This window comes from Microcaecilia unicolor, chromosome 3, assembly GCF_901765095.1.
Source record: "Microcaecilia unicolor chromosome 3, aMicUni1.1, whole genome shotgun sequence".
In the NCBI taxonomy this organism is placed as follows: Eukaryota; Metazoa; Chordata; class Amphibia; order Gymnophiona; family Siphonopidae; genus Microcaecilia; species Microcaecilia unicolor.
Genome location: NC_044033.1, coordinates 2,373,529 through 2,395,670, shown reverse-complemented (window position 1 = coordinate 2,395,670; position 22,142 = coordinate 2,373,529). Strand labels below are relative to the sequence as shown.

General features: G+C 43.4%; 1 protein-coding gene across 2 annotated transcripts in view; it reads right to left on the bottom strand.

The window, feature by feature from the left end:
* Positions 1 to 1,046: 1,046 nt before the first annotated feature.
* SRF (serum response factor) overlaps positions 1,047 to 22,142 on the bottom strand; it is a 157,211-nt gene continuing 136,115 nt past the window's right edge. For both annotated transcript variants that reach the window (XM_030195700.1, XM_030195701.1), the window contains 3 exons: positions 10,068 to 10,259; positions 8,885 to 8,961; positions 1,047 to 5,626 (listed from right to left, as the gene is read on the bottom strand). In XM_030195700.1, coding sequence (XP_030051560.1) covers positions 5,534 to 5,626; positions 8,885 to 8,961; positions 10,068 to 10,259 — 362 coding nt within the window. In that variant the 3' untranslated portion in view covers positions 1,047 to 5,533. The remainder of the gene's footprint in view (positions 5,627 to 8,884; positions 8,962 to 10,067; positions 10,260 to 22,142) is intronic.

Genomic DNA, 22,142 nt, shown 5'->3' with positions numbered 1-22,142 from the left:
CATTTACAAGTGGTTCAAGAGAGATCGTAGTTAGAACGATTAAGCCTATCAACAGGCACTCGTTATATAATCAAAGTCGTGTCTTTTGGAACGCCCAATTGTGAAAATGATCCATAAAATAATTTGCTTCTGGCTTTTCTCAGTTGCAGGAGTTCAGGCATGGAATGTTTTCCCATTAGGGTTGCCTTTGGAGTGTGTGATTTAGTGACTGGGGAGGGGGGGGGGGGGATAGATGGTGAGAACAGAAAACAGAATGTTTCTTTGGAAGATAAGTGCTAAGGCCTTGCTTAAAACAAAGGGTATAAAAACAGCTGTATCAGAGCATTAGGTTGGGGAGAGAAGCAGAGTTAGATCACATGTTTGGGTCCCCTGCACCCCCCCCCCCCCCCTAATGAGAAACTAGCATTTGTAATTGTAAATTACTCTTGGTAAAAAAGAATAAAGAATTGCCTCTCATTATCCTTTAGTTTTAGTTTCTTTTACTCCTTCCAGTAGAGAATGGCTGGTTTATGCTAATTTGGGAGGAGATACAAGCAGTCTAAAAACAAGTTACACTATACTAGCAGGAAAAAAAAAGTGCATCTATTGTAAGGAAATGCACAGCATGGGGGGGGGGGGGGCAAGAACTAATTTTTTTTTCCCCTTTTATGTTCAGACTATCATTTTTCTTTCTCCAGAACAGCAGTGTGAATCACAGGAGTGCTGGGAAAACTTTATATTCCCTGCACCTGTGGCAATTACTTCTTCCCCAGTTAGCTGCTCTGGGAGGTGGAAAAAAAATGCAGAACTGGATGGATAGCTTGGAGAAAAAAATCAAGCCAGGGTATATGGGAGTGGTAAATTTGGCAAACTAGAAAGAACTTGTATTTTTCTGCCATTATATCTGTTTCTGTGGAAGACTCAAGTGGCCAGATGGTTGGGAATACATCAAGTGGCCAGATGGTTTGTTTTCTGGGCTCAGATTACTACTAAGTGTTCTTTTCACTCAAAGCTTAAGATGTCATAACCTGCACTGAACACAAACTGGACACCAAGGGTGTGCACAAAATGATACATTTATTGAAAGGTTTTTTTTTTATTTTTTAATACAAAACAAAGTTCTGTACATAGTACTGTGTTTACTTCCACAAGTGTTCCAGAAACAGGACCCTGGAAACTTAAAAAATAAAATACTCACAACAAAAATCCATCCAGGAATATTAAGTAAAATCATTTCACCACACGATAAATGCCATGTCATCCCTGATAAAGACGTGTTCTTACATTTAAATAAACAGGACATTAGCGTTTAATCCGATTCCATTTATTCCCCACCTCACTCTCCAAGACAATTTCATTAATTGTTGAGGTGATGTAAGATTTTTGTAGAAACCCTCCACAATACGGCTAGAATTTATCAGCTATGGAGATGCTGCAACTAACAAGACAAGCTGAGTCCCTGGCTTTTCATGGTACTAGAGAGCTAACAGCTGTGCTACACGGATGAGCCTCCGCAGCCAGGGCAACTGGGCAGCAAAAGATCTCTTGATGCAGCATTTATGGCTATGCACAAGACCAACATGAAAGATCTCAATGTAACTTTCACAACAGAATACAAGTCAGAAAAGTAGTGACACTTTTGGATCGACACCTGTTTGGCCAAAAGCAAATAACCATTTTCTCCTTTTATAAAACTTGAGTTCTAAGTGTCAAACTGAGCGCAGAGGTAGCAAGAGGAAGTCATCCAAATTTTAAAAATCAAGAAAGCTATAAAGATGGGTTACAAGTTATTTCAAGCTTTCCCCTTTCACTCAGATTGCTGAAGGGCACCAGCCACTCAATGGACAGCAGAATAGCTCCAAGCAGAAACATATTGAGAAACAAGCAGTTCTGTAACCTAAAAAGGGAGTTACTGAACAGACTTTAAAGTCCTACTACCAGATAGGCAATAACCACTCAGTGATCCCAGTTTTCAAAATGCTCTTCACAATGGGCAGAAGAAACAAAAGTCTGCGATGTAAAGGAGGAAGTGATTCATGGAGAAAACTCAGGGAAGAGGGATGGGTCCAAAAGGAGTGAGCCCATGTAAGTGATGAGGGAAGAGAAAAGGTTAAGAACTGAACATACATGTCCCAAGCATTCTGATGATTTGAGGCTCTCATGATCTTAATGGTATAATGGGATAGGTGTTCATATACATCATCCTTGTAAAACACAACCAGTGTAAATCAGTTTGAGACCAAGGAGCTGCAGACAACACACATACCAGTCCCTGGCTGAACTGTAGGGTTCAAGAACAGCAGCAGCACTGCACATGTGATACAGCAACTACTCACTAACTAAATGATACAAGTCACTGGCATAAACTCAAATTTATAAACCAAACTGCATGTTCCCTGATCCAATGTATAGGACAGATAGCACTGCCCACTGTCAGCATACCAAGAATCTTGAGAACAAGGAGAAAATCTCTAGACATCTGCATGCAGCACAAAGTCACTTACTGCTATGGTTTCCCCCTTTGTTCCCACTACCTAGTTTTACAGGAGTTTGGGGATTTACCTTAACCAGCTTAAACGCTAATGTTCACAAAACATTGTAAGAGTACAATAAAAATGAAAGCAAAGCCCCCCTCCCTCTGTTTTACTGCCCTGTGATACAAATGTGTAGACAAATTGCATGAGAACTATACAAGAGCCTGTCTCTTTACTCCTTTTAGGAAATACATAAATACTGAGTTTAACACTTAGAAAAATAAAGTCATTTCTTTCAAGGCTTTTTTGTTTTTTTCCTTTTAATTAAAAAAAAACATGTTATAGTCACTTTTGCACCCCCATCATAAAGGAAAGACACCTGACTGATAGCTTGGCCCTCTTAAGAGAACAGGATCTCAGTTTTGCTGAAAGAAGCTGCAGTGGTGATTATCCTACACCATGGCAGAAGGGAGGGCTAAAGATACCACCTGTCAACCAACAGAAACTGTACCACCAAGAGCCTGTGCAGAGATACCACCTGTGGTTTTCAAGCATATTTGTACAAAATTTCCCTTTTTTTTGCGTACTGGTCACTTGAAGTGCTCAGAATGAGGTGCGAGAAATCAAACATCTGCAGATCTTCATCAACAAGATTCCCAAAAGGAAGCCAACAGGTCAATACTGACCTGGAGATGGTTGGCATTTTTATAAATGCTGTCACTGGCTAACAGACCTCTATATTCAGTCCTGGGCCTTTTCTGGGCACCTGCACTGGCCCTAATACTTGGGTCAACAGTGGTACCTGGGTTACATGGGTACAGCTGATACTCAATGCCATACATAGCTAACCAGGCAAAGAAAGAACTGCTGTTTAAGTGGCCCTACTTGCCCAATTAGTTATGCAGCATGCCCACATATCTCTTGGCTCCACCCCTGGACTATCCAGACAATAGTACAGAGGTCAGAGGGGACATTCAGTAGTATTGCCTGGCTAAGTTCTGCTCATTATCCCATCCTGACTCGCTCAGCATGATTTAATTAGATAAGAGGGAATATGAAGCAGAACTTAGCCAGATGCCACCACGGAATATCTCCTCTGATCACCACAGTACTGTCTTTTAGAATAGCACCTGCACTGCCTCCACACAGATCTAGGTGCTGGCTGGTGGAAAATGAGATTACCATCAATTTCCCTTTTCAAATCCAGTGCTACAAAATGTCTATAGAAGGGCTCTCAATTCTGCTCCTTATGACTAGTTTTCAGGATAATCAAAACATCCAAATTAACCAGATTGATGGTCTTTCTATATAAATGTTTTTTCAAATCTTCATCCTGGCTTTCCTAGAACAATCCTATTAGGGGAGCAGATCCTGTACACCCTGGGTTTTCTTCATTATGGAAGTCCTGTAATATAGAGCCCTCTGGTACACTGTACAAGTCTTATGGTGTATATACCATGGGGAGTGTACAGGAAATAAGTAATGGAGAGCACACCTTATATAATCACAAAGTACCACATACTCAATAGGTAAGGTATGCTCACTCTAGGAGTCTGCAGGGGGGTCATCACAATATGTGTAGGTTGCACATAAAGAAACTGCAAACATCAGTATAGAAAGCTAGAGGCAGTCAGTTCTCCCACAGGCAAAACAAGCATTTTTCAAAGTAGTGTCTCCTTCACCCAGTCACCCACTTCCCCTCTCAAACAGTCCAAAGTCACTGTTCCTAATTTTGTTCCTGTACCTCGCCCTGTTCTGGTTTCAAATGTAGTCATGGGCAGAAGCTCTGTGTACTCTCAATGCCTCTTTCAAAGGTTGGAAAACTTAAACACAAAATATAGTTGTGGTCAGTCAGCGGGAAACCTAATCGGTAAAGAGTCTTCCTTCCTTTGCCTATTTTCTCCTTGCCACTTCCTGACACTGACACTCAGACACCACAAAGTAAGTGTTGCTGCTTTAGAAATGCTTCCATGCAAAGGATGATGTTGGTAGAAACCTGTTTCACTTGCATAACGGCAAATGCTACTCAGCATATGGCTTACTTACCACAGTGGTTACTCACAGAGAAAACAATTTTTCATGATTACTGATCATACGGAGAATTACTTGCCTACTTTAATACAAAATCTATCCTTTAAAGAGTGCCAAGGGGAGGGGGAGCATCACAGAGCATGAGATGGACAGTGCAGAGGTAGGGGCCAAAATGGGAGACACAGAAATCCCAGGCCTGACCCAATACTAAATTTCCTAAGGTAAGAGAGCAAAGAGGCTCTCTTCAGCTCACATATGGGTTGACTGTCAGATCCACATTAGTTTCTACAAGGCAGAATCCCCCTCTGACTTCAGCCAGGAACACTAACTGTGCTCATATAGCAGTCTACAGAACTGCAACACTAAGGAGATGATTTTCCTGCACTCCTAGCAACCAAGCTCTGTGCATGCCAGTCAGATTCAGCAGATGGAGCTAGTGCCAGGTGAACAATTCCTACAAGGAGTCAGTATATGGCTGCTGTACTAGGTGTATGGGGCCAGTGTACAGATGCTGCACCTGGGTCAGTGCTTGGATTTATTCTAGCACGTGGATTTAAATTCTGTGCTGGGTGCAATGTCCATATTTCAACTTCTGTTGTGTACTAAATCCAGCCTCTTCAACATTTCATGGGAAAGGGATGAACTAACATTCCCTACGTATTCTGTAGTAATACTCCTTGGTAACCGCCTTTATATCTAAAAGGATCCACTGCAGCTTCAAGCTACTTCCAACAATCTGGAAGGCAGCTTCTTTGGTGGGGATGAGAGACAAGCAGCCATTTCAGGAGTGAGCATACACTTCTGTTCCTGGAAAGAAGGTGTGCCTTAACAAGTAACCCCAGTCTTGCTCTTATTCCATGACTTCAAGAAGCAGTGAGCTGAATCCTGCCTCAGCGCTTACACGTGTGTATAAAAGAAAATGTGAAAAGGCAACAAATAAATAAAGTGATGCAGTCTGTATTAAATAGCACTGCTGCAGGCTCTCCCTTCAAAGCCCCTTGCCGTGGCTGGGGACCCCACCAGGGGATAAGAGGGAGTAGGGCCAAATTTCAGTCACTCTTCCCACTGTGCGTTGTATCCAAATTTACCACCTGGAGTTCTGTCAGATTAGCCCCACTGCTCTGCTGACCAATCACAGCCATCTATAAAGATAAGAAAAAGGTGAGACTAACATATGCAGTCACTGAGCTCACCATACACAAAGCCCTCAGGTGCTATACAATTAAAACAGCCTGCCAGGCCTAAATTCTGCTCATCTTTCCACCAAATGCAACACATTAGTTCAGGTTCACTAGTGTGAACCACTATGCATCTGATCTATGTTCTGAGCATGCATACAGCATGCTCCACTGACCACAACTTCAAACTCCTCATGTGTACCTATAGCATGCACACAAGTTCTAATATACAAATAATCCTAAAACTCTCCTTCCCTCTCCCCACGTGTAACTAGAGTACCGTTGTTCAAGTCAGTCCTGGATAGGGTTACCGTATGGCTCCAGAAAAAGGAGGACACATTGAGCCAGTCTGGGTTTTACTTCCATTGCTTTCAATGGAAGCAAAATCCAGACTGGATTTATTTTATTTATTTATTGCATTTGTATCCCACACTTTCCCACCTTTTTGCGGGTTCAGTGGGGCTTACAATAAGAAATGAATGATGGAAGTACAATTTGTTACAAATTGGTTATGGATTACATTGTGCAGAATTATGCGAGACAATCAAGTGTCGTTAAGGAGTGCAACAATGGAACACAAACATTGAACATTGGAAGGAGACAATGGGAGCTTAAAGGGCCATACTAAGGCATAAAGACATACGGTAAACAAATTTCTGTGAGTAAAGGTATGAGTGATGTGAGATTACGGGGGATGAGAGTTCCGTAAGTTTTTTCAAAAAGATGGGTCTTCAATAATCTGCGGAAGGAAGCTTGCTCGTGGATCGTTCTTAAGTTGCGCGGCAGTGTATTCCAAAACTGCGTGCTCATGTGAAAAAAGGTTGACGCATGTAACGTCTTGTATTTCAAGCCCTTGCAGTTGGGGAAGTGGAGGTTGAGGAAAGTTCGGGATGATCTTTTGGCGTTTCTGGGTGGTAAGTCTATTAACTCAGACATGTAGGCTGGGGCTTCGCCGTGGATGATTTTGTGGACTAATGTGCATACTTTAAAAGTGACGCGTTCCTTGAGTGGAAGCCAGTGCAGTTTCTCTCATAATGGTTTTGCACTTTCATATTTTGGCTTTCCAAAGATGAGTCTGGCTGCCGTATTCTGAGCTGTTTGAAGTTTCCTCAGTGTTTGCTCTTTGCAGCCTGCGTATAGTGAGTTGCAGTAATCCAGATGGCTGAGTACGAGGGATTGCACTAGGCTGCGAAAGACGGATCTTGGGAAGAATGGTCTTATCCTTTTCAATTTCCACATGCAGTAAAACATCTTTTTAGTTGTGTTGTTTGCTTGAGTTTAGAGTGTTAGGTGGCGGTCGATAGTGACTCCAAGGATTTTGAGCATTTCTGAGATTGGAAGGTTTAGGTTTGGTGTGTTTATAGCGGTGAATTCCTTTGCGTTGTATTGGGAGGTGAGTATCAGGCATTGAGTTTTTTCTGCATTTAATTTCAGACGAAATGCATCTGCCCATGTGTTCATGATGTGTAGGCTTTGATTGATTTCGTTGAAGATTTTGTTAATGTCTTGTTTGAAAGGGATGTATATTGTCACGTCATCAGCGTATATATATGGGTTGAGGTTATGGTTTGATAGGAGTTTTGCCAGAGGGATCATCATTAGGTTGAAAATGGTTGGTGAGAGGTGATCCTTGTGGTACTCCACATTCAGGTGTCCATGCCTTAGACGTGGTTGAATTTGATGCGACTTGATACGAACGTTGGGTTAGGAACCCCTTGAACCAATTCAGGACATTTCCTCCAATGCCAAAGTATTCAAGTATGTGTAATAGGATTCCGTGGTCAACCATATCGAAGGCACTTGACATGTCAAGTAGGAGGAGTATATTGTTGTCAGTCGCAATTATTTGTTTAAATTTAGTCATAAGGGTGACTAATACTGTTTCTGTGCTATGATTCGACCGGAATCCTGATTGGGCATCATGCAGTATTGAGTGCTTGTTTAGATAGTTTGTGAGTTGTTTAGTTACCATTCCTTCGGTTATTTTGGTTATTAGTGGTATGGATGCTACTGGCCTGTAATTGGTTAATTCACTCGTGCTTTTCTTTGTATCTTTAGGTATTGGGGTGAGTAAGATTTTTCCTTTTTCTTTTGGGAAAAGTCCGTTTTGTAGCATGAAGTTTACATTGTTCGTTAGGTCTATTACGAATTGTTGAGGAGCAGATTTCATGAGGTTATTTGGGCATGTGTCTAGTTTGCAGTGGGATTTGGCATATCTTTTGAGAGTTTCAGAGATGAGGTCTTCTGATAGTATTTCGAATTCGGTCCAGGTTCTGTCTGCTGGGTGCGTTCCTTCTTCTGGATCTAGACAATCTAAGAGTGTGGCGTACTCAATAGGGCTGGCGGGTATTTTGAGTCGTAGTTGTATAATTTTCTCCTTGAAGTATTTCGCAAGGTTGTCAACATCTGGTATATCATTGCCGTTGTTTGTAACTGGTGTGGTGTCTAGCAGTTTGTTCACAAGGTTGAAGAGTTTGTGTGTGTCTTTAGATCAATCTGTCCTCCTTTTTATGGAGCTATATGGAGTACTCCCTAGCTCTGGACTTTCAAACCAGCCCTGGGACCGCCAAAGCAAGTCAGGATATCCACATTCAATATACAAGAGAAATCTGCATAGAATGCAAGCAATGCATGCAGATCTCGTGAAAACCAAACTTGCTCTGGGGTTGTCAGGATAGGTTTAGAAGACCTATTCTAACCAGACTGGTTTTTATTGCATACAGATTTATGATGTTCAATGCAAAAATCCTAGAAACAAAACTGGCTTTTTTTTTTTTTTTGGGGGGGGGGTGGGGGGGTGTACTTCAGGAATGGCTTGAGAAACACTGTCTACGCACAAGCTCCTTTGTGTAGCCTGCTCTTCCTACTCTACTGTGCACCAAATATGTACACAAGTTCCCCTGTGCAACTAACTTCACATCTCTCATCCATTAAGCCTTATTCCACACAAGATCCACTCCCTTTTATATATTCACTTCATGTTCAGTGTATAGCGCTGCGGATGTCTAGTAGCGCTTTAGAAATGTTAAGTAGTAGTAGTAAAGTGGAAAGATCACTTTCTGAGTTGGCATGAATGAAATGGAGCCAGCCCCCTCCTGTGTTAGCAGAACGTCACCCATTTCTATGCTCCTGAACATCCCCCTTCCCCTTGTGTATACCATTTGTATGTATCAGAAGATCACAAGTGTGACTTGCAGGGTCTACCCTACCACCTGAACACACCTGGTGAAGTTGAACAGCAGAAACTGGGATCTGTACTGTGCCAGATGGTGCTGCAAGGAACACTTGCGACACGCCACCTACCATAAAACAAAAGAAAGTTAGAACATTTTGTATAAATCTTATATGCTACAAGCAAAGAGCCAAGTACACAAAATAATGTGTAGGTGGGTACCAAGAACTTCTGCAACAGTTCTACTAAAGGAAGAGGGTGAAAAAAAAATCTGGGATCCTTGAAAAAAACCACATGCAGATGCAGCAGCACATCAGTAAAACTGTCTTGATTTTGGCTTCCTCATCTTTTCCATCTATGAGAGAGACTGTAGCCCAAGACCATGCTACAGCTAATCATAAGCACCACACAACTCTACAAGTTGTATGAAAGGCAAATGGACAACTAGTGAGACAGTTCTACTCCTCCCGAGATGGGGGAAAGGGGTCCTAGAATATCTGACTTCCATGAAAGCCACCTTCCCAGCGTTACTCTTCTCTACCTGAATGCCATACAAGTGCAAAATGATAGCTGATAACAGCTGTCTGCTTCAAATCACCTCATTATTGTTCTTGGACTCAAAATAGATTCAACAATCATCTCACCTACACTGCATCACTGAATGAGCTGGAAGCCTCTACATGAGAAGTGAAGTCTGCAGCTAATGATCCTGTGGCATGCTTTCTTTATAGTTTCCAGGTATAAAGCAGTGTAAATGTCATAAGTACATAAGTAATGCCACACTGGGAAAAGACCAAGGGTCCATCGAGTCCAGCATCCTATCCACGACTGCAGCCAATACAGGCCGAGGGCACCTGGCAAGCTTCCCAAACGTACAAACATTCTATACATGTTATTCCTGGAATTGTGGATTTTTCCCAAGTTCATTTAGCAGCGGTTTATGGACTTGTCCTTTAGGAAACCGTCTAACCCCTTTTTAAACTCTGCCAAGCTAACTGCCTTCACCACGTTCTCCGGCAACGAATTCCAGAGTTTAATTACGCGTTAGGTGAAGAAAACTTTTCTCCGATTTGTTTTAAATTTACTACACTGTAGTTTCATAGCATGCCCCCTAGTCCTAGTATTTTTGGAAAGCGTGAACAGACGCTTCACATCCATGTCAGAGAAGCTTGCAAGGTATGTGCCTGCTCTTGTGCTGCTAAGAGAAGATCCTACCCCATGTGCCAGTCTTACCCTGCTCCTGGACCTGCCCATGAGACACCTGCATGGCCGAAGGTGCCTGGGAAAAGGCATTGAGGACAGCAAGGCCTCCATCAGCCAGGCCTGATGTGGGCGCATACATCACTGCATGAGGGCTTGGGTACATCACGTGACCTCCCACTGTCGTTGGCACTGTTGATGTCATGATCGTCGCTGGCAATGTCACTGTAATTTTAACCAGAGAAATTACACAGTAAGGTTACTATTTCATCCTCTGACTCTCAAGCAGTGTCTGTTAAATACTTTTTTTTTTTTTTTAATTGCATATTTACCATAGAATTGTTGCTGGTCTAATACTGTGCTGTTGTTGCAATGCAAGGCTCAGAGCTACCACTAAGGGACACTAACAGCATAAATATAAATTAGTAGATGACTGCAGATAAAGACTTGTACGGTCCATCCAGTTTTCCCAACAAGTTACTCAAAGCATAAGGCAGTGGGTTCCCAAACCTGGTCCTGGAGGCACCCCAGTCAGTCAAGTTTTCAGGATATCCACAATGAATATGCATACAAATCACTCATGAATATTCATTGTGCCTCCAGGACCAGGTTTAGGAATCACTGGCATAAAGTATGATGTGATACTACTTGGTCTTTGGGGCCCAGACTGTGCAAGTCAGCCCAGCACTGGTTTGCTTCCAATGACTTCTGTTGCAATCTAATCACTGCTAAGCTTGTTTGGTTCTATGCCTTCTACACAGGATTCCTTTGTGTATACCCCATGCATTATTGAATGTTTACCTCTGTCCATTCCTGTTAATAGTACTACTATGCATAATCTAAAGGAGAGAGAGTTTTTATTCCCCCTCATCACTATTTCAAAACCTGTCTACTTGCAGTTCCTTCCTGAGTACATGTACAGCACAACTCTGCTTCCTTCCCGGTCAAATATATTCCATACCTACATTAAGTACAAGAAGCACCAGCAAATCTCTCTCCACTGCAGAAAACACTGGAGAATAAGAGCAATTCTGGCACAGTTAATATTACAGGACTTATTATCCATTTGAGAAACACTGGATTTTATCACCATTCTTGTAATGACTGTATCCAATGTCCCTACTTATTTATCTGCAGTTCTCTTAGGAAAGGTATACGCAATGCACAGAAGCTACTGGTAGAATACATTGTGATAAATGCTGGAGATTGTATATGCCAGGAGTTACGCGACACCCGGCATGAGAACATGTGTGGATACTTATGCTCTCAAGAACGCGGATATGTTCACATAACATAGCCCCCAGAAAGTAACCGATACATTATACCCATTAGTGCCCCCTTCATCCTTTTTGATGGTGGTCACATCAGCTTGCACAGACAGTGAGCTTCAGGCCCTAGTAGCTGATCCACCTTAATAGTAGGGTTCCATCTTAACAGGATAGTTCCACCATTGCCATCACTCTTCCCAAAACCTCCTGCCCATCCTGGCAAAAGTGCACTGCATAACCTGGACTGCAAGAGAGCCTTAGCCTTCTATCTGGAATGGACTAAAGCCCAGAGAGTCCACCCAATGTTTTGTTTATTTTGACCCAATCAGGATGGAGACAACCATCGGAAAGAACACTTTGTCCAACTGGCTAGCAGTTGGGCTCACAATATCAGAACCATGGCTGCGTTAGTAGTCCACTTGAGATCAGCCTCTGAGGAGAAACGCAAGGCCGTGACGTGGTCTTTGGTCCACATATTCCCATCTCATTGCTGCCTTGAGCAGAATGCCCGAAGCAACAGTCGGTTTGGCCAGACAAGTCCTGTCAAATTTGTTTAGAATCTAACTCCACCCTCCTAGGATCCCATTTAATTATGTTCCAGGCTGTGCCTCCACAACCAGTTTTATATAAAAGTTAAGATTAATTGGATTTAAGTTAGTCTCCAATGTGAGACTCCATTGTCATAGTGTTGCTTTGGGTGAACCTGGTAGCTAAGGATTCACAAGTGTCCTGTATGTCCTCAGAGAAAGCAAAGTTACTTACCTGTAGCAGATGTTCTCCGAAGACAGCAGGACAGGTACCCTTATATCCCTCCAACCTCTCCTTGGAGCTGAATTTTTTTTTTAAAGCTATTTTATGTTACCGAGGGTCCTGCATTCACACATTAGGAAATAAGGTGCTCACACATGCACAATGGGGCAGCTGCCAAAAGCCTCTCTTACAGAGACAGTGCCCTGACAGCATCTGCACTGGGCTCTGTTGGGATGACATCACCCAAGTGTAAGGGGAAATGGGACTTGATATACCGCCTTTTTTAAAAAAAATGTTTTATTTATTTAAAGTTTTACTATAATCCACACAGTCATAGACAACCAAATTTCTTAATATATCCTTCAGATACATCTATATCTTATAGTATACAGCTAAACACTATAGCCCTCCCCCTTCCCTCCCCCCCCCCCCCCCCCCCGCACTATGGTGGTGGCAATAAAACGTCCCTCACATGTTAATAGGATTGCCATACTTTCTGAAACAACTTATGTTTCAACGGTTTTTATTGATAACCACCAAACAGGTACAAATTCTCCCCATCACCACATTTCCAAGTCAAAATACATTTCTCAAAACAGGAGTTTAACAAACAATTTACCTTATGCACAGTTATCACTTTTTCATTTTTTATCCCCCCCCCCGTCGCTCATCTATATTAGTCCGAGACATTTTGTTGGAGTCACCAAAGCAAGGTTTTGCCTAATATTGTCCCTTTTAACAGATCAACTGATCATCCAAGATGTCAATAATTCCATATCGACTCTTCTTCCATCTGTAGATAATAACTCTCCCCGCCCCATCCCATAGGGTCTGGACTCTGATGACCCCACAGGCCTTGGGTCCAGGAGGTCCACACCACATCTATATCAACATTTGTAATTGAAAAATCTCTTGAAGAAATATAATTCTCATTGGTGACCCCTTACTACATGCAACTCTCCCGTCTCTTCATTCCCCCCCCCCCCCAATGTGTTATAGAGAAACCATATTGATCCCTTGTGTCCTCCCTACATACCTTCTTACTCCTGATCCCGTTCTATCCCCCCCATTTCTCATGTCTATGATTATCTGAATAACTGGATTACGCCCTCTCCTCCCCTTTAACTTCCCTATTTCCCCCTCTTCGGCTCCATGTCCCCCCTCCTTCCAAAATTCTTAGTCATCATTCCCTCCCATAGCCTTCATGTTCCAATTTCAATTCTCTAAACCCCCACTATGCAAAAGTATTCAACACCAAACTTCTGGCTTTGTGAGATTGGGATCCATATATCCAATCCCTAACTAATAAAAATTTTTGTTTCCGTTTAAAAGTAAGTTTAGCATATTGTGCCTCTAATAGCATTAAATTATGTAGCCTATTTCTCCATTGCCAATAGGAGGGGGCCAGGTCGCTAGTCCACACCCCCAAAATAACTCTTTTGCCCAACATCCCAGCCTTCCGGATTAAACTTTTAAAGTGTTTATTTTGCGGGCCAAAATCTTCATAGCGATCCAATAAAAATCCCGTTGGGGACATCTTAATGGCTCTACCACCCAAACTTTCCAAATATCCCACTATTTCGCTCTAAAAGTGTTGAATCAGGGCACATTTCCAAAAGGCGTGTACAAAGGAATTAACTTCTGTTGTGCATTTTTTACATAGTGGGGTATCTATTCCTCCCGCCTTGAAAAGTCTTTCTTGTGTAAAGTAGGCTCTATGTAATATACGAAAATTACATTCAATTTCTCACAGTTCTGCACTTACCAAGCCCGATGGTATCCGTCTCACTAACTGGTTCAAATCAAGTGAAGTCCCTGGGATACCCAAGTCTCAAGTCCATTTATTCTGTAACTCTCCTTTTTCCAACTGTACCTGTATATCCTCTAATGCTCTTTTTAAGGTTGATACAGAAACTCCACGTGCCTGAATGGGTTCAAAGAAATTAAGGAGCTTCTGTTTGATGGGGAAGCTTTCATCTTGTAAGCCATCGTGTTAATATAATGTCTAATCTGTCTGTAGGCGAACAAGTCCCTACCTTCTACCTTTCCAGAGCGCACCAGCCCCTCCCAGGACATCAATTTCCCCTCTGAATCTAAGAGGTCTCCCACATATTTGATTCCAACCTGTGCCCATCTTGTAAAACTTTGATTCTCCATCCCTGGGGTAAACTCTACGTTTCCCACTAGGGGTAATACATCTGATTGCTGCCCGTTCCCCTTTAGTAATGAAATAAAAAATTTCCAAGTCAGCCTCATCGATTTCAGAAGGAAACTGGATCTTTGCTCCTCAGGGAGTTGAGCTGTTGAGCACTGGACTAGGGATAAAATATTCCATTTACCATATAAAGCTTGTTCCAACGCCCGAGATGTGTATAACTGCGTATCCATCACCCAATCCCCCAAATGACTCAATAGACATGCCCAATTGTAACTCTGCAAGTCTGGTATGCCTAGTCCTCCCTGCCTCCAGGACCCAATCAGGTATTTAAATAAGGTTCAAGGTTTTTTCCCCTGCCAACAGAAGCGGGATATCAGTTTGTAAAGCTCACCCAATTCTTTCTTTGTAAATTTAAGTGGTAGTATTTGTAATAGGTATAGCCACTTCGGAAACAGAATCAAGGCAATTAATTGAACACGCCCGTGCAAGGAAATCGGCAACATGGACCAACTTGTCAAAAACTGCCTCGTCTGTTCCATAAGATGACTCACGAGATTGTGAATCAGATATATTTTGTAGGGAAGTTTTATGCCTAAATATCTAAAGTGCCGTGCAGCCCATTTTAAAGGAAAATTTCCCTCCCAATTTCTTTGAATCAGACTACTTGTTGGCAGGGCCATCGATTTATCCAAGTTTAACTTGAACCCTGAGAAGTCTCCATATTCACCGAAGCTCTCCATCAATGCGGATAGGGACTCCCCGGGGTTAGTCAGGTGGACCAACAGATCATCAGCAAAAGCAGATATCTTGAATTCCTGCTTTCCCATTTGGATTCCATGGATTTCCGGATTTATCACAATCTCCCTAATCAGAGGATCCAGACTAAGCACAAAGAGCAATGGGGACAACGGGCAGCCTTGTCTGGTACCCCTCTGTAATGTAATGGCCTCCGAGATAGTCCCATTAACCCAAATCATTGCTTTCAGCGTTTTATATAATGCCTTCACCGCTTGCACCCAAGACCCCCCGAAGCCATAAGCTTCTAAAGTGGCAAATAGAAAAATTCCCAACTTACTCTATCGAACGCCTTCTCCGCATCAAAACTTATTAGCACAGAAGGCATTCCATGCCTTTCTACCCAGTCCACTGAGGCCAAGATTTTTCTCATATTTTTAGCAATGGTCCTCTCTTTCACAAAACCCGCTTGACTATTTTCTATCAGTTTGGGCAGCATCACCGCCAGCCTATTGGCCAAAATTTTTGCATACATCTTTGCTTCTACACTTATCAAAGATATGGGTCGATATGAGGTGGCACACTCTGGGTCTCGGCCTGGTTTAGGCAGAACTACCATTCTGGCCACCTTTAAGGATTCAGACAGATCCCCCTTTTCTATAAATTTATGTTTAAATGATTTTTATTGAGTTTTTCATAAAACATATACATTCAACATTATGCAACATACTCACAGCATTGTAAGACTCTGCAACTAACAACTGATCTTCCAACCCTTTAAACCTTCCTTACCTCCCATCCCCTTCCCCCCTCCCACCTTTCCCCCCCTCCCTGGTTAATCTACTACCCACCCTCTCCCTTCCCCCCCACCTTGGAGGTAACTCAGTCTCTTAACCTGTTAACCAAGTCCGTGCTTTCCTTTTTCACATATTCAATAAATGGCCTCGTGCTCTAGGAGTCAATATGTCCAAAAAGGGGCCCCACCTGCGATAGAATCGTTTCTCTCTGGCGGGGGGTTGTTGTTTTGCTTCCAACCTTTCAAATCTCATAAGCTGTTTCATCTCCCCTCTCCAAGACTGAAGCAAGGGGGCTTTCATGGACAACCATGATTTTAAAATGTTTAACTTAGCCACAATTATGGCTCGAAGCGAAAATTTTCGCATGCCCTGTGGGATTGGTTCAAGTATTTGCAGTTTTCCAAACAGCATCTCCGGATTGGGTTGCCAGCCAGCATGCCAAACATGTGAGATCCATTTCAAAAGTCGGTCCCAGAAAGTACGTATTTGCGGGCAGACCCAAAACATGTGTCCAAGAGTGGCTCCTACAGCCCCACATTTTGGGCATGCCCCATATGAAAGGCCCGCCTTGGCGGTATATGAGCTCTGAGCGCTATCTTGTACTGCATCTCCCAATATTTTGAGAATTGGGTTATTTGCCTCAATCCCAAAATGTGGTCCTTTAGTGTTGCAGCTTTTATAGTTACACCCAGCTCCGCACTCCATGCCTCTGCCAGCTTTCCGGTGTCAAGTTCTGTATTTACATCTTTAATGTGTCTATGATGGAACTTCAATGGTACCTTCTGCTGGGATCTGATGGTATATGCCTCCGCCAACTCCTCCCGGACATCCTCAGTCAAGTCGTCCCAGGGTAATCCGGTGATGTAGTGTTTCAATTGATAATAGTAAAAAATGTCCAGTGGTGGTAACTGATAACTTTTTTGTAACTCCCCAAAGGGTTGAATCTTTCCTTCCACTGTCAATACTTGTGCTAGAAAAATCAGACCCTGTTGTTTCCACCTCTTTTCTATAAATTTATTAAACTGATCCTTCAACGGCTTGCTAATCTGGTGTTGAAGGATTTTGTAAAATTCATGTCGAAACCCATTGGGCTCCGGTGCCTTACCTAAAGCCCCTTGCTGTATCACCTGAATCACTTCATCCTCAGTAATTGCTTGATTCAGCCTATCTCGATCTACGTCTCGGAGTCACGGCAGTGTACGTCCCTCCAGGTAGGCCCGGCTCTCCAGGACATCGTCCAATGGTCGGGTATAAAGCTCCTGATAGTATCTTCGGAAAGTGTCAGCTATCTCCTCATCAGTTCTTACTAACGTACCCCTCTCATTCTTAAGTTGTAATACCTTTTACTTTCCAGTTTTCCGTTTAACCAGCCCAGCCAGCATTTTCCCTTGTTTGTTACCGTGACGATATAACTGATATTTGTAGTATTGCAACGACTTGACTGCTCGTGCATGCAACTGAGTATTCAGGGCCGCTAGTACAGCTAATAGATGCATCTTATTGTGTTCTGAGGGGCTAGCAGCCCATCGTCTCCTGGCCTCTCCCACCTGCCCATTTAATCGAATAACAACTCATTTTTTTCTTGTGGCTGGTGTACGCTATTATGACCCCCCTTATTACCGCTTTCGCAGCATCCCAAAAAAGTATTGGATCATCCCCATGTGCTTCATTATGTTGTTGATATTCTTTCCATTGTTTCCCAAGGTGTTCCTGAAATTCCCTATCATGCATCAGATACATTGGGAATTGCCATTGAATCTGTTGGTCCCTCCTAGGCTGACCCTTCAATGTCCACCAGATATAAGCGTGATCCGAAACCCCATAGGGCCCTATTCCTGCAGCTTGAACTTTGGCAAACAGAGAGCTAGAGAGAAGCCAGTAATCTATGCGGGCCTGCGAGGAGTGAGCCCTGGAAACACGTGTATAGTCTTGATCATTCGGATGGAGGAGACGCCACACATCTACTAAGTCTAAGGCGTCGCACAACATTGGGATCCCTTTTTTAATTTTCTCCCCATCTGCTCTCTGGTCCCTCGAGGAGTCCATACTAGGATCATGAACTGTGTTCAGGTCTCCACCCATAATCACCGGAATTCCTTCGTGCCGGGCAAGAATGTGGACCAGCGACCTGAAAAGTTTAGGATTACATGTATTTGGCGCATACAGTGGTGGAAATAAGTATTTGATCCCTTGCTGATTTTGTAAGTTTGCCCACTGACAAAGACATGAGCAGCCCATAATTGAAGGGTAGGTTATTGGTAACAGTGAGAGATAGCACATCACAAATTAAATCCGGAAAATCACATTGTGGAAAGTATATGAATTTATTTGCATTCTGCAGAGGGAAATAAGTATTTAATCCCTCTGGCAAACAAGACCTAATACTTGGTGGCAAAACCCTTGTTGGCAAGCACAGCGGTCAGACGTCTTCTGTAGTTGATGATGAGGTTTGCACACATGTCAGGAGGAATTTTGGTCCACTCCTCTTTGCAGATCATCTCTAAATCATTAAGAGTTCTGGACTGTCGCTTGGCAACTCGCAGCTTCAGCTCCCTCCATAAGTTTTCAATGGGATTAAGGTCTGGTGACTGGCTAGGCCACTCCATGACCCTAATGTGCTTCTTCCTGAGCCACTCCTTTGTTGCCTTGGCTGTATGTTTTGGGTCATTGTCGTGCTGGAAGACCCAGCCACGACCCATTTTTAAGGCCCTGGCGGAGGGAAGGAGGTTGTCACTCAGAATTGTACGGTACATGGCCCCATCCATTCTCCCATTGATGCGGTGAAGTAGTCCTGTGCCCTTAGCAGAGAAACACCCCCAAAACATAACATTTCCACCTCCATGCTTGACAGTGGGGACGGTGTTCTTTGGGTCATAGGCAGCATTTCTCTTCCTCCAAACACGGCGAGTTGAGTTCATGCCAAAGAGCTCAATTTTGTCTCATCTGACCACAGCACCTTCTCCCAATCACTCTCGGCATCATCCAGGTGTTCACTGGCAAACTTCAGACGGGCCGTCACATGTGCCTTCCGGAGCAGGGGGACCTTGCGGGCACTGCAGGATTGCAATCCGTTATGTCGTAATGTGTTACCAATGGTTTTCGTGGTGACAGTGGTCCCAGCTGCCTTGAGATCATTGACAAGTTCCCCCCTTGTAGTTGTAGGCTGATTTCTAACCTTCCTCATGATCAAGGATACCCCACGAGGTGAGATTTTGCGTGGAGCCCCAGATCTTTGTCGATTGACAGTCATTTTGTACTTCTTCCATTTTCTTACTATGCCACCAACAGTTGTCTCCTTCTCGCCCAGCGTCTTACTGATGGTTTTGTAGCCCATTCCAGCCTTGTGCAGGTGTATGATCTTGTCCCTGACATCCTTAGACAGCTCCTTGCTCTTGGCCATTTTGTAGAGGTTAGAGTCTGACTGATTCACTGAGTCTGTGGACAGGTGTCTTTCATACAGGTGACCATTGCCGACAGCTGTCTGTCATGCAGGTAACGAGTTGATTTGGAGCATCTACCTGGTCTGTAGGGGCCAGATCTCTTACTGGTTGGTGGGGGATCAAATACTTATTTCCCTCTGCAGAATGCAAATAAATTCATATACTTTCCACAATGTGATTTTCCGGATTTAATTTGTGATGTGCTATCTCTCACTGTTACCAATAACCTACCCTTCAATTATGGGCTGCTCATGGCTTTGTCAGTGGGCAAACTTACAAAATCAGCAAGGGATCAAATACTTATTTCCACCACTGTATATGTTCGCCAGTCAACAAGTCTGCTGATTAATGAGCACTTTAGCTATAACATATCTACCATCTGTCGCTCGCCAACAGCCCTTGACTTGAACATCTAATGTTTTCCGGAACAGTATCATTACTCCAGCCTTACGATTTTGAGCTGGCACCTCTACCAAAGACCCTAAACACCATCTTTTAAATTTCCCATGTTCAGCTGATGAGAGGTGAGTCTCCTGTAAAAAAAATTATGTCTGCTTTCTGTCTATTTAACAGTTGTAAAATCTTTTGGCGTTTTATCGGTGATGTTACCCCTCCCACGTTCCAGGACACAAATTTCAATGGATTCATCCTTCCCCTTTCAAATTCCATTTAATCTCAAATTCCAATCCTTCCAGATTCGGGAGAGTCAGCCCAGCCTCCAACTCTCCGTCTCTTTCCCGGCATTCAGCCAGCCTAGAAATCAGTGTAATATCTCGCCTCAAGATTTGTCTATCCTTTCCCCTTCTTGGGGGACATAGAGCCGAACCCACCCTCCCACCCTTCCTTCCCCTCCTCTGAACCCCCCTCCCTGTATAAAGCATCCCTTTAATATCCTGTATTCCCTTAAACCACCTCCGTAGAGGTTTGCCTACCCACAGCCTATCCGTGGTTGGCTTCTCCTATCCAGTCACCCCGCTATCATGCAACTGCCAACTACCCGTGACTGATTCAGGGTTGTCTACCCTTCTTCCTGCCTAATGCATTACTTCGGTTGGTGTGGTCCATCCCCTTGAACCCGTGTATCCCCTCATTTATATTCATATCAGATCCCTTTCAGATCAATACATACAATGTAGCATTGCTTCTTTCTCTATATCCTTCCATCATCACCGTCGCGCAGCTTACCCATTTGCTTTTCTGCTTCTCCCTCATTTTGATGGTTTCCGGCTCCACAGATCTGTGTTTCCTTATGTCTCTCCCCCTTCCCCCCCCCCCCCCCCCCCCCCCACATATTGTCTAGGCCCACTTGCCCCTTAGTAATAAAACAAAGCCCACATCTCTGCGAACTAAATATTATTTCTAGACATATCAAGTTTAACCTGATGAAGAGGTTCAGATTATATCCTGTAATGTGTCCATACAACTGTCCTTATTGTAATTCTCGATATGGAAGAAGGTGAACGTTGGCACATCGATCGCGAGACAGCTGCCAGTTCGCAGTTGGGGCCCATGTGGCCTATTCAGGTCCCCCTTCTCCTACTTCTATTTTCTTAGATTCCATGTGGGTCTGAGGGGCATCTTGTCATGGTAAATCTGGGACCAATCATGTATTCCAAGCTGTTCAAAATAACCAAAATTGTATCCGCTTTTCTGCAATGTCTAATATAAGCTTAAAGTGTCCGCCAGCTCAACCGGTGCAGGGTTCTGGTCACCTCCCTTGAGCTCCGCATTTAATCAATCGCCCTCTGCTGTACCGATGCCTGTTTATTTAGGAATTCCCGCGCCGCTTCAGGTGTCTCCAAAAATGTCGTCTTCCCATCTGTAAAAACTTTAAGTCGGGCTGGGTACAGTAATGCAAATTGTACCTGTCTCTGGTGTAAAGCCGAACATATGGGTGCGTATGCCTTCCGCAACTGTGATACTTTGGTTGAAAAATCTTGAAAGCATAACACAGACTTATTTTCATATTGCAGCAGGCCTCTTGTCCTGATTGCTTTTAAAATCTCCATCTTATGTGCGTAATTCAGCAATTTGAGAATAACCACCCTGGGTTTTGCGTCGCCACTCCGCTTCAGGCCTAATCTGTGTGCTCGTTCTATCCTGAGCGGTCCAGCTAGGGATTGCATTGGAAGTTTGGATCGAAGCCATTCCTCTAGAAACGGGCGCAGCTCTGCATCAGGTATAGTGTTTCAGGTATGCCGACTAACCGGTGATTGGCTCCTCTGGACCTATTTTCCAAATCGTCCAGTTTGTTCTCTAGGTCTGTCAACTCTTGCATGAATCGCTTCTTTGTCAGAATCAATTTTCCCTACGCGATCTTCTAAGTCGGAGATTCTTTGGCATGAGGCGGCAAACTCGCCGGTCAGCGCTTCCATTTTCCCATCCAAATATTAGTAAAAGGAGACTGACTAAAAAGGGAATAGTGAGACTAAAAGATACTGTGAACCGCTATGTGGAAAATGATGAAGAAAAAGCAAATTTGCTAAATAGATACTTTTGTTCTGTTTTCACAGAAGAAAATCCTGGAGAAGGACCGGGATGGACTGGAAATAGGACAAATGAGAATGAAGTGGATAGAGCACCATTCATGGAAGAAAGTGTGTATCAACAACTTGAAAAGCTAAAGGTGGACAAAGCCATGGGACCGGACGGGATCCACCCCAGGATATTGAGGGAGCTCAGAGAGGTTTTGGCAGGTCCTCTAAAAGATTTAATTGCAGACAGGAAAGGTTCCGAGGGTTTGGAGAATGGCAGAGTTGGTCCCTCTTCACAAAAGTGGTGATAGGGAAGAAGCTGGAACCTACAGGCCGGTAAGCCTCACTTCGGTTATTGGAAAAGTAATGGAAGCGATTCTGAAGGAAAGGATAGTGAATTTCCTGGAAGCAAATAAGTTGCAAGATCCGAGACAACATGGTTTTACCAAAGGGAAATCGTGCCAAACGAATCTCATTGAGTTCTTT